The 13,928-nt window shown below is 41.7% G+C and overlaps 2 protein-coding genes across 2 annotated transcripts; both read left to right on the top strand.

The window, feature by feature from the left end:
* Positions 1 to 482: 482 nt before the first annotated feature.
* Positions 483 to 1,907, top strand: LOC128115690 (olfactory receptor 63). The gene has a single exon (XM_052746670.1). It carries the CDS (start codon positions 483 to 485, stop codon positions 1,431 to 1,433), a length of 951 nt encoding a protein of 316 aa, XP_052602630.1. The 3' UTR covers positions 1,434 to 1,907.
* Positions 1,908 to 11,531: 9,624 nt separating this feature from the next.
* LOC128115691 (olfactory receptor 10H1-like) lies at positions 11,532 to 12,516 on the top strand. Its single transcript, XM_052746671.1, has one exon. The coding sequence runs from the start codon at positions 11,569 to 11,571 to the stop codon at positions 12,514 to 12,516; it is 948 nt and encodes a 315-aa protein (XP_052602631.1). The 5' UTR covers positions 11,532 to 11,568.
* Positions 12,517 to 13,928: the final 1,412 nt, after the last annotated feature.

Here is a 13,928-nt window from a genome sequence, read left to right as displayed (position 1 = left end):
TCTCTACAAAAACAGTCTATAGCCCATGGACATTCTTTTCTGTTTGTTTGTTGGTTTGGTTTGGTTTCTTGAGACAGGGTTCATCTGTGTAGTCCTTGGCTGTCCTGGAACTCACTCTGCAGACCAGGCTGGCCTCAAATTCAGAGCTCCTTCTGCCTCTGTCTCCAGAGTCCTGGGATTAAAGGCGTGCACCAGTCCATGAGCATTCTTACATGGATTTAGATGAAGATTAAATTAACATGCTGAAGTGATCTAAGAAGTTTTCTCATCTTTTTGATATTTTGAATAATAATAATAAGTGATTGATTTTTCAAATATTAGTAGGACTCATTTGTAAGCTCACTGGGGTTACAGTTTTAGGGAAAATGAGACCCAGAAATGTTCAGTAAGTTTTTCAAACACAGAGCTTTTATATTGCTGTTGTTCTGTGCCAGAGCAGTGTTTTCATCAATATATTTCTGATTTCATCAGCCTTGGAAGCCATGCCTGGTCAGAACTACAGCACCATGTCAGAATTTATCCTCTTTGGCTTCTCAGCCTTCCCGCAGCAGATGTTGCCCGCCCTCTTCCTGCTGTACCTGCTGATGTATCTGTTCACACTCCTGGGGAATCTACTCATCATGGCTGCTGTCTGGACAGAACGCAGACTCCACACACCCATGTACCTCTTCCTGTGTGCCCTCTCCATCTCTGAGATTCTCTTCACTGTTGTCATTACCCCTCGAATGCTGGCTGACCTGCTGTCCACTCATCGATCCATCACATTTATAGCTTGTGCTAACCAATTATTTTTTTCCTTCACATTTGGCTACACTCATTCCTTCTTGCTCATGGCCATGGGTTATGACCGCTATGTGGCCATCTGCCGCCCCCTGCATTACCATGTGCTCATGAGCCTCCAAGGCTGTGCTCGTCTTGTGGCCTGGTCTTGGGCTGGTGGTTCACTCATTGGGGTGACAGTAACATTAATAATTTTCCACCTCACCTTCTGTGAATCTAACGTGATCCATCACTTTCTCTGTCATGTGTTTTCCCTCTTAAAGTTGGCCTGTGGAGAAAGGACAGCCTTTGCCACCATTGTTGTGATCCTGGTGTGTGTCACACCCCTCATAGGATGCCTGGTCCTTATTGTCCTTTCCTATATCTTCATTGTGGCTGCCATCTTGAGAATCCCCTCTCCTGAGGGCCGGCACAAGACATTCTCCACATGTGTATCCCATCTAACTGTGGTGATTGTGCACTATGGCTTTGCCTCCATCATCTACCTCAAGTCCAGAGGACCCCATTCACTTTACACTGACACCCTCATGTCCACCACCTATACAGTCTTCACCCCTTTTCTTAGTCCAATTATTTTCAGCTTCAGGAATAAGGAGCTGAAGAATGCTATTAATAAAAGCTTCCACAGGAATTTCTGTCAACAAAGTTCCTAAGGGTCAACTCTGTTGTTGTAAAATTAAAAGGGTGCAGGTTTCCCTAGAACTCTTGAAATGATTCACCCATATGTGTCTGTGTTTGATTCCCTAGTGATTTGTTTTCCACACTTTTTCCTTTGCCTCAAGAGCTGTGGTCTCTTGTGATCTGCTGTGACCATTTGCCTCCCTCTGTCTTCATCTGTGATAGTGTCATGTATGCATGATGTTTTCTCTGTTTTATGAAGACTTAACATTTTCATTTTTGGATATATTATGCACTTCTATTTAGTTCTATAATTTTTAGTCGATATTCTCAAAGAGCTTTCTTCTGTCTGTTATCCCTATTTGTAAGCCCAAGTTCTTACCTTTTCCGTTACAACATTTTATTTTATTCTCCAGATAAACAAATTGACAACGACTGATGAAAAGCAATTCTTGTATGGGAATTTGCCTGATACTTAAGCCTGATACATTCATGGGGACAAGGAAGTATGATAGCCACATACTTGGTCATGTACATGATTCAGATTAAATGAGCAAATGTAAATATAACCAAATGGCTACTTCACTGCTAATACAGCAATAGCCAAAAAGGTGTTCAAAGCTACTGTATTAGTTCTTTCCAGCTCTCATAATAGGAATATATTTAAGTAGGTGGCTTACGAACACCATTTGCTTCTCATAGTTCCGAAAGTTAGGAAATCCAAGGCTATGCAAACAGCAGATTAAATGTGCGGTGAAGGCTACCTTCTTGGCTTATACCCAGTTGTGTCCTCACTTTAAAAATGGGTAAATAGTCTGATTTTCATTTCTTTGATTTGTTAAAGTTCATTTGTGTGTGTGTGCCTGATGTGGGGTATGCATATGCCACAGCACTCTTGTAGAGGTCAGATAGTAACTGTATAGAGTCACTTTTTCCTTCCACCTTGGTATGGGATCCCAACAACAAATTAACATCACCAGGCTTATGCAGCAAGCACCTTTACCTGCTAAGTCACCCACCAGACCACCTCCCTTAATTCATTAGTGATTAATTGATTTTATTAGTCAAATTTGTTCTTTAACATTTCCTTTTCATATATGGATAAAATGTGATTTAATGACTCATACTCCAACCTCTGGAAATTTCGCCTACTCTCTACACATCCTTTCCCACATTTGTGTCTTTGTTTTGTGACCCCCGAGTTTAACCGAGGCCATCTCTGTGAGCACAGGTTTGGAAATATGCACTAGAGATTGGTGAGGTTACTAGGGGTACACAACTGAAAAAAAGGGATTCCTCCTCTCCCAGAATCCTTCAGTAGCCAATAATTCACCAGGAAGGAACAGGGTCCCAGGAGCTCCTTGCCAATTCATAGTGGACTGTTCACCATGCCAACCCTGGGAAGGCCCCGTGTTGCTGCAATGGCTGTGGCATCCCATTGGTGATATTTTGCAGATAATATTTGCAAAATATGAGGCTTAGAGACGATATATGTTCCACAAGGTCAAAATATTGTAAATTTTTTTCAGATGTATCAGTCATGTCCACATTCAAGAGGGTGAGGCATTTGAACTCATCGTCTGGATTAAAAAATGAGACATTTTCTTTAGAAAGAAAGAAAGTGAGAGAGAGAGAGAGAGAGAGAGAGAGAGAGAGAGAGAGAGAGAGAGAGAGAGAGAAATATAAGCCACGTAGTGGTGACACATGCCTTTAATCCCAGCACTTGGGAGGCAGAGTCAGGTGGACCTCTGTGAGTTTGAGGCCGGCCTGGTCTACATAGCAAGTTCCAGGACAGGCTCCAAAGCTACACAGAGAAACCCTGTCTCAGAAAAATTTTTAAAAAGGAAAGAAAGGAAGGAAGGAAGGAAGGAAGGAAGGAAGGAAGGAAGGAAGGAAGGAAGAAAGAAAGAAAGAAAGAAAGAAAGAAAGAAAGAAAGAAAGAAAGAAACAACACTGCCCAAAGGCTACATGTATCAAAACCTGAGTTTCATCCCTGGTAACACATGGTGAAAAGAAAGAGTTATTCCCCGATTCCTGTGGATTGTGTGGCACATGAGCTCACACATATGCAAACACACATGCATACACACACACACAAATGCAAGAAAAGATCACAAAAATTAAAAAATATCACAATATAGCAAACAATTTTCATGAAAAAAAAGATTATAAAAGAGATACCACAAAACATCCAATGGACAGCTTCTTTCCAAACTACCCATGAAACTTCTATCATTATCAAGAACTTGCTAAGAAGCTGGAGAGATGGCTCAGTGGTTAAGAGCATGTGCTGCTGTTGCAGAGAACCCGAGTCGGATCCTGGCACTTACATTAGTCTCACAACTACTTGTAACTCCAGCTCCAGAGTATCTGATGTCCTCTGATGATTTCCTCAGGCACCCTCACACGTGGCATACCCTCACACAGACTCACTAGTAGACACACACACATACACAAGAATAAGAAATAAAAATAAATCTTAAAATAAAAGAATTCCATAAAGGCAGAGAATGGAATGATGTCATCACTATAATATATATGGAAACTTCTATCTACACTAGTATGTTTTCGTATGGTTTTTATGTCAGATATGATTTCCCTCTTGCTGAGTGGGCCTTAAGTCCAGTTAGAGGTTACTGGCAAAGTATGTGTGCCATTATTTCACTCTTAGGGATATCATGAAACGCTGGTTGTTTCAGACTTCAGGGAGGATGCTTTCAGGTCACAACCAGCTTGGATCCTCCAGATCTTGTGTCCAAAGTACGTGGTGTCTTCAGCATTAGAGTTGTGTCCTCTGCCTCTGTGATACAACCAAGGGAACCAGCAATAGCTTATGTTTTGGAAGTCTTTTGGATGAGTCTGGCCAACAAAACAAAAGGGGGCTTATTCTAAAGCTTTCTATACTTCTCCAGCCTCATTTGTTGATATCTAATTGAGCATAAAAACCATCTTGGAAAACATTATCTAGACACCTGATTCAGTTTTCTCAAAATGATAGATAGTGAGAAGCCTAGCCCAGCCTGGATACTCAGTATTGATGGGGTGGGATAAAGAAATACAGGTAGGAGTTTTTTCTTTTTTTCCTCATGTATGCATGAGTACATGATTCATGCATGAATGTGTGAATGTGTGCATGCATACATGATGTAGATGTGTTTGTGTGGATTCACTAGAGGAAGACATTGAGTATCTTATCTAATCCTTTATTGAATAAATGAGGTTTAGTTAAATACCCTGGCTCAAAAGAATTGTTTAACTGAATATGATGTTATGCCTGTGGCCTGTATGCCCCCTCAATCCTTATGGCTCTGGATCCTACAGTTCTGGGGCTATATGCATGTACAACTATGCCCATATTTTTTATGTGGGTACTGGGTATTTGAACTAAGGTCCTCATAATTACACAGCAGCACTCTTAACCACTAAGTCATATCCCTAGGTCCCTGCTGAGTTTTCTAGGGGGATGAAAACAGACAGAGAAAGACTAAAGGTAGCATTGGAGGAAGAGGTGTCCCGGGTAAAATAAGGGGAGAGGAGAGAAGGAAAAGGTGGACAAAGGAAGGAAAAAAGAGAAAGAGGGAGGTATACAGCAAGAGCAAACCAAGGAAAATAATAGATATAAATAAATGATAGATATTAGTAGATAGACAGATAGACAGACAGGTAAGAGATCCATTGATAGGAAGGAGGGAGATACATTTCAGGGTCCCTAGCCACTTCCCTGGACTTACAGGACCACGAATCCCTCATCCCCAGTCAAGTTCAGTGGAAAGGCAACTGGGAACCTGCCACTGGGGAAGACATCTGCAGAGATAAAACTCCCATCCCTCCCATTACAGTTCTAGTGGTCTATACACAGGGCTGTGCAGGCTGCACTATAGACCATCACCAAGTTTCCCCACTAAGGTAAGCAGAGCTCTTGCTTTCCAGGATAAACTGGTCAAGTACTATAGGGACTGGACAGTAGAAGACAAAGAAAATAGAGCACAGAGCAGCTTTGAATTCTGCGTCAGGAAAGAAAGGTGAAAGAATGTATAGTGGGTTGTCTACTGATACAGGGACCTGGTTCCTAGCTGTGAGGGCCGGTACTGGTTCCCAGTGGTGCACTGAATCTATTTACTCCCCATCACTTCCCCTTTCCATGCTAGTCATTGGTTCTAGGCTTCATTCTGGGGTGATGAGTTTTCATGCTGTATGGAAAGGAGAACATTTCTGAGACAGGGCAAGATCAAGTGTCTGTCCTTTGTGCTTCTGTCGCCTGTACTGTGTGGATGTGTACACAGTTTGTGTGTGTGTGTGTGTGTGTGTGTGTGTGTGTGTGTATGTGTGTGTGATGCACCTCTACTAAATTCTCATCACTGCCATAGCTAATTATTATAAAGATCTTATAATAATTTAAACAATTGAATGGTGGCTTAAAACAAGAGAAATTAACTCTCATAGCTCTGAAGACTAGCAGTCCTATACCAATGTATCAACAGGGCCATATACCCTCTAAAGACACTACGGGAGAATCTTTCCTTGTGTCTGCTGACTTCTAGTAGCAACATCATTCCAGTCTCTGCCTTTAGTTTTATGGCCTCTTTATGACTATGTGACTTCTACTATTTTTTTAGTTTTTAAGAATCAACAATTTATTGTGAGTATGCATGCATGATGTGTATCAGTATAGGTATGCATGTTCCACCATGCACAGGGAGATGTCAGAGGACAGCTTGTGAGAGTGAGTTATCTCGTTTTACCTACTGTGTGGGTCCTAGGGATCAAACTCACATAGTTGAGTTTGGCAGACAGCATCTTTACCATCTTATTAGCCCCCACTTTTCTTATAAGGATGCCTCTCTCTCTCTCTCTCTCTCTCTCTATATATATATATATATATATATATATATATATATATATATATATATATATATATATATCACATTACAATTTAGGATGAGCTTATCTCAAGATCTCTACCTTGGTTAAAATCTGCAAAGACCTTATTTCCAAATAAAGTCACATTGTGAGGTTACAGGTAGACAGACATGCACCTCTGGAAGATGTTGTTCAACCAAAACAAAACCCTTGAATATGTTGCTGCTATTTGTCCTTAGTTTATTGAACTCTCAGATAAGTATCAGGTACCTGGTAAGTTCTCTCAGTAGGTGTGTGTGGAATGAGCAGTTGTCTCCATTTCTGTCTGTTTATTGAGAATAACCAACAATGTGTACTTCAGAAGCAGGGTGCGGCCCTCTGCTTGACTTTTTCTGCTTTTGTACTTGCGTTAACAGGTTTAGGTTTATGACACAGATCTATGGAGCAGACAGAGCTACATTGTTTTTATAATGTTCCCCTTGAAAAGTGCGGGAACTGGGATCAGACCGGGGACACATCTCCAAGGGGCTCTGCCTGGGTTTTGTGTCAGTAGTGAAAACGTTGGCCTTTCTTTTTTCTCTAGATCCAGTTTCCTGTAGGTGATTGGAAAAGGCCTCTTGGAGAATCTTTCAAAGCAGTTGTCCTGAGAAACTGTAGAATGGAGCATATACCAGAGGAGGAGCAGGTCTCCTGGAGCCTATGAGTGTTGAGGTTTGGGAGGCATGCAGGAACAGAGGGAAAATTAGCCTGGAGTCAGGGTGAGATCCTGGAATGTCATGGTGCCCTTATGGATAACCTGACAAGTGAGTGACAGTCATCTTAGAGATGTCCACCAGCAATGGGAACAGATGGTGGTGATTCTAACAATGCCAGCTGGTATGCTTTATGCTGAGCACTTGCCATGGCATCCTCTCTGGGATCTGAGAAGGTCAGGTACTTGGTTATCAAAATACTCAGTTAAAATCTGTGACTGGGGCCACAGGTCTGCATGATTCCACAACCTGTAACCTGACCCAGAGAATTATCTCTACCTTGAGAGAAGACTGGGAAGAAAAGGAGGGAAAATATGAAGGTACAATTGTCCAAGAGATGGGACAAAAGGCCAGTGCTGAGGCTGGGTGCATTTAATGGACACAAAGGGAGTGAGGTCCAGAAATAGTGACTAATGAGTGGGAAGGATAGAGAAGCAGTGCTGGGTATGAGCTCAGCAGTAAGCGGTCCCTGTATACTATGTGGAGGTCAGAGAACAACTTGCAGGTATTAATCAGTTCTCGCCTTTCACGGAGATCAATGCAGATTGTAAGACTTAGTGGCACCATGCCCAGACAGGGCTTTTGTTTTCCAATGTTTAAAGAATTTAAACAATTATTTTCTCAATTATAAAGATCACCCAACATTTCTTTGAGTAACTATTATTTTATCTTTAATATTAATATTTAAAATTTTATTACTCTTATTTATTTATATTTGAGGGCGTGTGTGTGTGTGTGTGTGTGTGTGTGTGTGTGTGTGTGTGTGTGTGTTTGTGTGTATGTGTGTGTGTGTTTTCTTCAAATGTACCAGAGCATGCATGTGGAGATCAGAAGATAACTTTTGGGAGTTATCTTGGTTCCCTCCTTCTACCAAGTGGGTCCTGAAGATGGAACTCAGATCTCAGGCTTGGCAGCAAATGCCTTTATTCACCAAACCATCTTGACAGCTCTTTCAATGTCTTCCATTCTCTCTTTGATTGTGATCTCACAGGGAGGCCAGCTTTGCTTTCCTCTTTATAAAAAGATACTTTCCCCCACAGCACCCTCTAAACAATTCCTTCTTTGGCTATGAATTCTTGCTGTAAGAAAGCCATCTTTATACTTCTCAGTAGCTTATGCCTCCATTCTGAAGGGCTGGTCAGTTTGGTCTTGCTCCAATTCCTAGTGCTCTATTCAGAAGATTCACTCATCTGACTCAGTGTCCTGGAAGATACTTTCCTGCCTGCTCCTTCTCCTCATAATTTTCAAGGTTCACTTAATTATTCATGGATCTTTGCTCTGGTGTGAAAGTGTTTTTTTTTAATTTTTCACTTTGTCAAAAAAATCCAACTGCAGTTTTGAGAGCACATTTTTAGCACACCTCAGGAAGAATTAAATCTTACTACTATAGTCCTCCAATTCCGTCAAGTTATTTAAAGTAACTGTCATGTTTTCTGCTGGTGTTACCTGAATGGTGTAACTGATCTCCATGGAGGACTTCTATGATCCAGATTAAATTACTTTCAATATGCTTTGTCAATTTTGCTGCTACTTTGAATAGAAACTTTGTTTTTACTGTTTTACTTTTAGCTAACTTTAATCTTACACATCCAAAAAAAATCACAAGCAGAATAGAGAAGTTCTTTTCATTATATTTTTCAAGATTTATTTTATTTTTAATTATGTGTATGGGTAGATATGTGCACAGGACAGCCGGTGCCTGCAGAGGCCAGAGGGATCAGATCTCCTGGAGCTGGGTTACAGGTGGTTGTGAGCAGCCCAATGTGGGTGCTGGGATTTAAACTTGGGTCCTCTGAATCTCACCTACCCTCTCTTGACAGCACAGCACATGATCTTAATACAACTACAAGATCCTTAACATCTATTAAATCACTTTTAAACAACTGTAGATCTTACTTAAAATCTGTTACTTTTTCTGTTAACATCCTTTTCAACATTCCTTTCTTGATTTCATTCAGTTATTGTAATTTTTCACTTTGATTTAGTTCTTAGGATTTTCCTCTCTTCTCCCCATCTCTTCTCTTATTTGCACGCATGCACGCACACGTGTGTGTGTGTGTGTGTGTGTGTGTGTGTGTGTGTATGTGTGTGTATGTCTGTGTGTGTGTTTATGTGTGTGTGTATGTCTGTGTGTGTGTGTATGCTGTGAGTGTGATGTATATGTATGTGTACATATGTCTGCAGGTGTACAAGTCTGTGAGGCCAGAGGAGGACATCAGGCATCCTCTATCACTCTCCACCTTTGCTTTCAGACAAAGTCTCTCACTGAATCAGGTTTTGTTCCTAGCATCCATGTTGGGTAGCCCACAACACCCCTGACACCAGTTCCAGGTGATCTGACACCTTCTTCTGGCCTCCATGGGTACCTGCATGCATATAGTACACATACACATACCCAAGCACACACTGAGACACACAAATAAAGTGACCAAATAATCTTTTTAAAATAAGAGGGTAAAGTGTGTGTGTGTGTGTGTGTGTGTGTGTGTGTGTGTGTGTGTGTGTGTACTCCCTCTTGATTTGCTTGCTGGTCTGAGATTATTCATTACCTGTGTTTTGTTGGGTGTGGTTATCCTCTTTATGTTGCCGTTTTCTTTCTAGCACTTTCTGTAGAACTAGATTTGCAGATAAATGTTGCTTAAATTTTGTTTTATCGTGGAATGTTTTATTTTCTCCATCTGTCGTGACTGAAAGTTCTGCTTGGTACACACACACACACACACACACACACACACACACACACACACACACACTTCAGATCCCCTAGAACTGGAGTCATGGTCAATTGTGGACCACCCAAATGGATGCTAAGAACAAAACCTAATTCCTGTTCAGTAGCAGCAATTGCTTATTATGGATGAGCCATTTCTCCAGGCCTCAAATAAATCTTTTTTAGAAAGTAGTACTAATATTAATTTTTAAAAAATAAATATTACCATTTAGTGAGTTCTGATTATGCATTTAACATACATGACTTTGTTTGACCCTGAGCAAATTATTATAGTCTGTCTTCTGCATACATGAGTTTTACTTGTGTCCCAAATGTGGTTATGCCTAGGTTTTATGTGTCTGTATTGAAAATGAACTACTCTTTTTCTTTTTTTTATTAACATAACTTTTATTGAATCTTTGGGAATTTCACATGATGTACCGCAATCCCATTCATTTCCCAGTCCTTCCATGTCCACCCTCCACCCATGTAGCCTCTCCCTTGAAAAGAAAAATTAAAAAATAGCAAAAATAATTTAAAACAAGCAAACAAAACTACTTTGCTCCTCCATCTTTCCTGCCTCTCCATTGCCTCCTTATTCATTTTGGTGGCATTGGGAGCTGTGATGTGTCATGCAGTAAACCCTTTTGCCCAAACATATGTACCTGCAAATGTTCATTGCAATGAGTTGTTGGTCTAGTTCAGGACCTTTGGCTTCTGGTACACCATCAATACTGGACCCTCACAGAAACTTCTCTCAGATATCCTGCTGTTGCCCCAAGTCATGGAGATCCTAGGGCTATGGTTCCACAGGACTGGTCCCTTCACGTACTCCAGTAAGTCATAGATAGGGCAGATGCTGGAGTGGACCAACTCAAAGGTCTGTATTGGGCCTGGGTGGTAGGTGAGTTGGTCAGTCTGGGCCTCCACCAAGATCTTCTGCCACAGGTGAGGGTAAGGGACAACTCTCCTGCACCCATACCATGGTGAGGGGTGGGCCAAGTGTCCAGGGCCAGCTCTCCTATTGAGGCTACTGGTAAGAGGGCAGTTCTCCCAGAGCCATCAAAAGTGGGGGCCAGCTCTCCCAGGAGGGATCTTTTCAATATCCCCCCTGCAAAGTCACTCTTTCTGTGTGTGTGTGTGTGTGTGTGTGTGTGTGTATTATGTATTTGTGTTCCTGTGCTTGTATGTAGCCAAAGGCCAACCTTGGAAATCATTCCTCAGATACCATCCACTTTGTTTTCTGAGACAAGGTCTCTTGCTCATTCCTGAGGCTTACGGACAAGGCTATGCTAGATGACTAGTGTTACCCAGGAATCTTCCTTTCTCCACCTTCCCAGTACTGAGATTACAAGTGTAGTCCATCACACCCAGCTTTTAAAATGTGGCTTATGGAAATGAACTCATATCCATATGCTTGCATGACAAACAATTTAACAACCGAGTTATATCCCCAGCCCCTTGTCATTATCCATCAATAATTCAGTATGACAACTATTTATGTGATGTGTATATAATATTAGATATTCTAAGCTCTCTGGAATGATTTAAAGTCTGGAGAGGATCTACAGAGACTATGAAAATACCACCACATTTTACATAATGCGCTTGAGTAGCAAAAGATTTTAGTGTATGGTGGGAAGTCTTGGAAAAAATTCCCTGTGACAACCAAGGGATGACTGTAAAAATATTGTTTTTCAGGTAGACCAATCATGTTGTAGATAGGTAAAGAAGCTTCTCAGTTATCTTTTTAAGAAGAGCACACACACACAAAGCAAATGGCAAACAAAATCCCTGTGATCCTAATTAGTAAGTTATGTTCCTTCACCCCTTTCAGGTGTGGCTGCCATGTTGGGGCTCAATTACTCCTTTGTATCAGAGTTCATCCTCATTGGCTTCACTACCTTCCCTCATCTTCAACTGATGTTCTTCCTGCTGTTCCTGCTCATGTACCTCTTCACACTGCTGGGCAACCTGTTCATCATGGCCACCATCTGGAGTGAACGCAATCTCCACACACCCATGTACCTCTTCCTGTGTGCCCTCTCCATCTCCGAGATTTTCTACACCTTCGCTATCATCCCACGCATGTTGGCTGACCTGCTCTCCACACTTCACTCCATCACCTTTCTGGCCTGTGCCAGCCAGATGTTCTTCTCCTTCACATTTGGCTTCACTCACTCTTTCCTCCTCACTGTCATGGGCTATGACCGCTATGTGGCAATCTGTCACCCACTGCGCTACAATGTGCTCATGAGCCCCCGGGGCTGTGCCTGCTTGGTTGCCTGGTCCTGGGTTGGTGGTTCATTCATGGGGACAGTGGTGACAACAGCCATTTTCAACCTCATTTTCTGCGGATCCAATGAGATCCACCATTTCTTCTGCCATGTTCCACCTCTGTTGAAGTTGGCATGTGGAGAGAATGTACTGGAGGTGGCAAAGGGTGTGGGAATGGTGTGCATCACAGCCCTCCTGGGATGCTTTCTCCTCATCCTCCTCTCCTATGCCTTCATTGTGGCAGCCATCTTGAAGATACCATCAGCAGAGGGTCGGCACAAGGCTTTCTCCACTTGTGCATCCCACCTCACAGTGGTGATTGTGCACTATGGCTTTGCCTCTGTCATCTACCTCAAGCCCAAGGGTCCCAAGTCTCTAGAAGGAGACACTCTGATGGGCATCACCTATACAGTCCTCACCCCCTTCCTCAGCCCTATCATCTTCAGTCTCAGGAACAAGGAGCTGAAGGTAACCATGAAGAAAGCCTTCCTAAACAAATTATTTCTGCAAAACTCCTGAAGAGACTGGCTTTCTGGAAGGAATGTGGTAGGGAGAAATTCTGTTGTCCTCTCTCTGTATTTTCATTCTCTATTTCTCTTTTTCTTCCTCTTCTTTTCTCTTCTCCTCACTTCTCTTCTCTTCTCTCCTCCCCTCCCTCCCCATTCTTCTCCTCTCTTCCACTCCCCCTTTTCCTTGCCCCTTCTTACTTCATAATAGTTATTTATATGCACCTCCATCCCAAACTGAACATACCATTTAATTTACCATTTTAAGGTTTACACAATCAGTAGCTGCCACTTTAGAACACTTTTTATCTCTAATCCCCCTTCTCTGAATCCTAGCTGAGTTCAGTGTTGTACAAATATAATCTCAGTACTTGGGTGGCTAAAGAGGATAACAAGAGCATGACCAGCCTGGATTACATGTGAGGTGAAGGCATAACTGGACTACATAGTGGAGTTCTTTCTCAAAGAAGGAGGAGGGGAAGAGAGATCTTTTGTGATTTTGTGTACGCGCTGGTGTGCATGTATGTATGAAGCCAGAGGACAACCTCAGGTGTAGCTTATCAGGAATACTGTCTACCTTTTTTATTGAAGGGGATGCATTTTGAAACAAGGTTTCTCTCTGTAGCCCTAATTGTCCTGGAACTTGCTCTGGAGACCAGGCTGGCCTCCAACTCAGAGATCTGCTTGCCCTTGCTTCCCAAGTGCTGGAATTAAATGCATGTGCCACCACTGCCCATTGTAATTGTCTACCTTTTATTTTTGAGACAGGGTCTCTCAGTGATTCTGGGACTCACCAAGTAGGGTAGGCTGGCTGGCCTTCAAGCCCCGGGATCTTCCTGTCACTGCCTCACCAGGGTTGGAATTACAAGTGCATGCCACCCATCATGGTGAATACTGGGGATCAAACTCAGGTCTTCAAATTTGTGAAGCAATTACTTTTCTGACTGAACCGCCTCTCCAACCTAGAAGAAACTCTTAACCTGCAACCATCTCTTTATGTCAGTCTCTCATAATCACTAATATACTGTATCTGTGGATTTATTTCTTCAGGTTTTTTTAAAAAACAGATAGAATCATACAAAATATATTCTTTTATGATGAATCTATCTACACAGCATCATGTCTTCAAGATTCATCTACATTGTAGTGCGTGCTAGTGCTTTATTCCTTTACATGGGTTCATGCTCTTCCATGATTGTGTAGTCTACATTCACCCAATAATTGTCTTCACCTTTGGGGCTATTACAAATTATGCTGCTGTAAATGTTTATATAGAAGTTTTTGTGTGCATGTCTCCATAACTTTATATATATTCATATATATATATACATATATATATGAATGGAATTTATGGGTGATAAAGTATACTTATGCTTAGTTATTTGAAGAACTGCAATAGTGTCTTCCAAAGTAACTACCTCATTT

Source organism: Peromyscus californicus, unplaced genomic scaffold (assembly GCF_007827085.1).
Source record: "Peromyscus californicus insignis strain IS unplaced genomic scaffold, ASM782708v3 Scaffold_1__1_contigs__length_55948999, whole genome shotgun sequence".
Lineage (NCBI taxonomy): Eukaryota > Metazoa > Chordata > Mammalia > Rodentia > Cricetidae > Peromyscus > Peromyscus californicus.
This window is presented reverse-complemented; position numbering and strand designations above follow the sequence as displayed.

Coding starts and splice junctions, on each gene's coding strand:
- LOC128115690 (XM_052746670.1), top strand. CDS start 483: ATGCCTGGTCAGAACTACAGCACCATGTCAGAATTTATCCTCTTTGGC.
- LOC128115691 (XM_052746671.1), top strand. CDS start 11,569: ATGTTGGGGCTCAATTACTCCTTTGTATCAGAGTTCATCCTCATTGGC.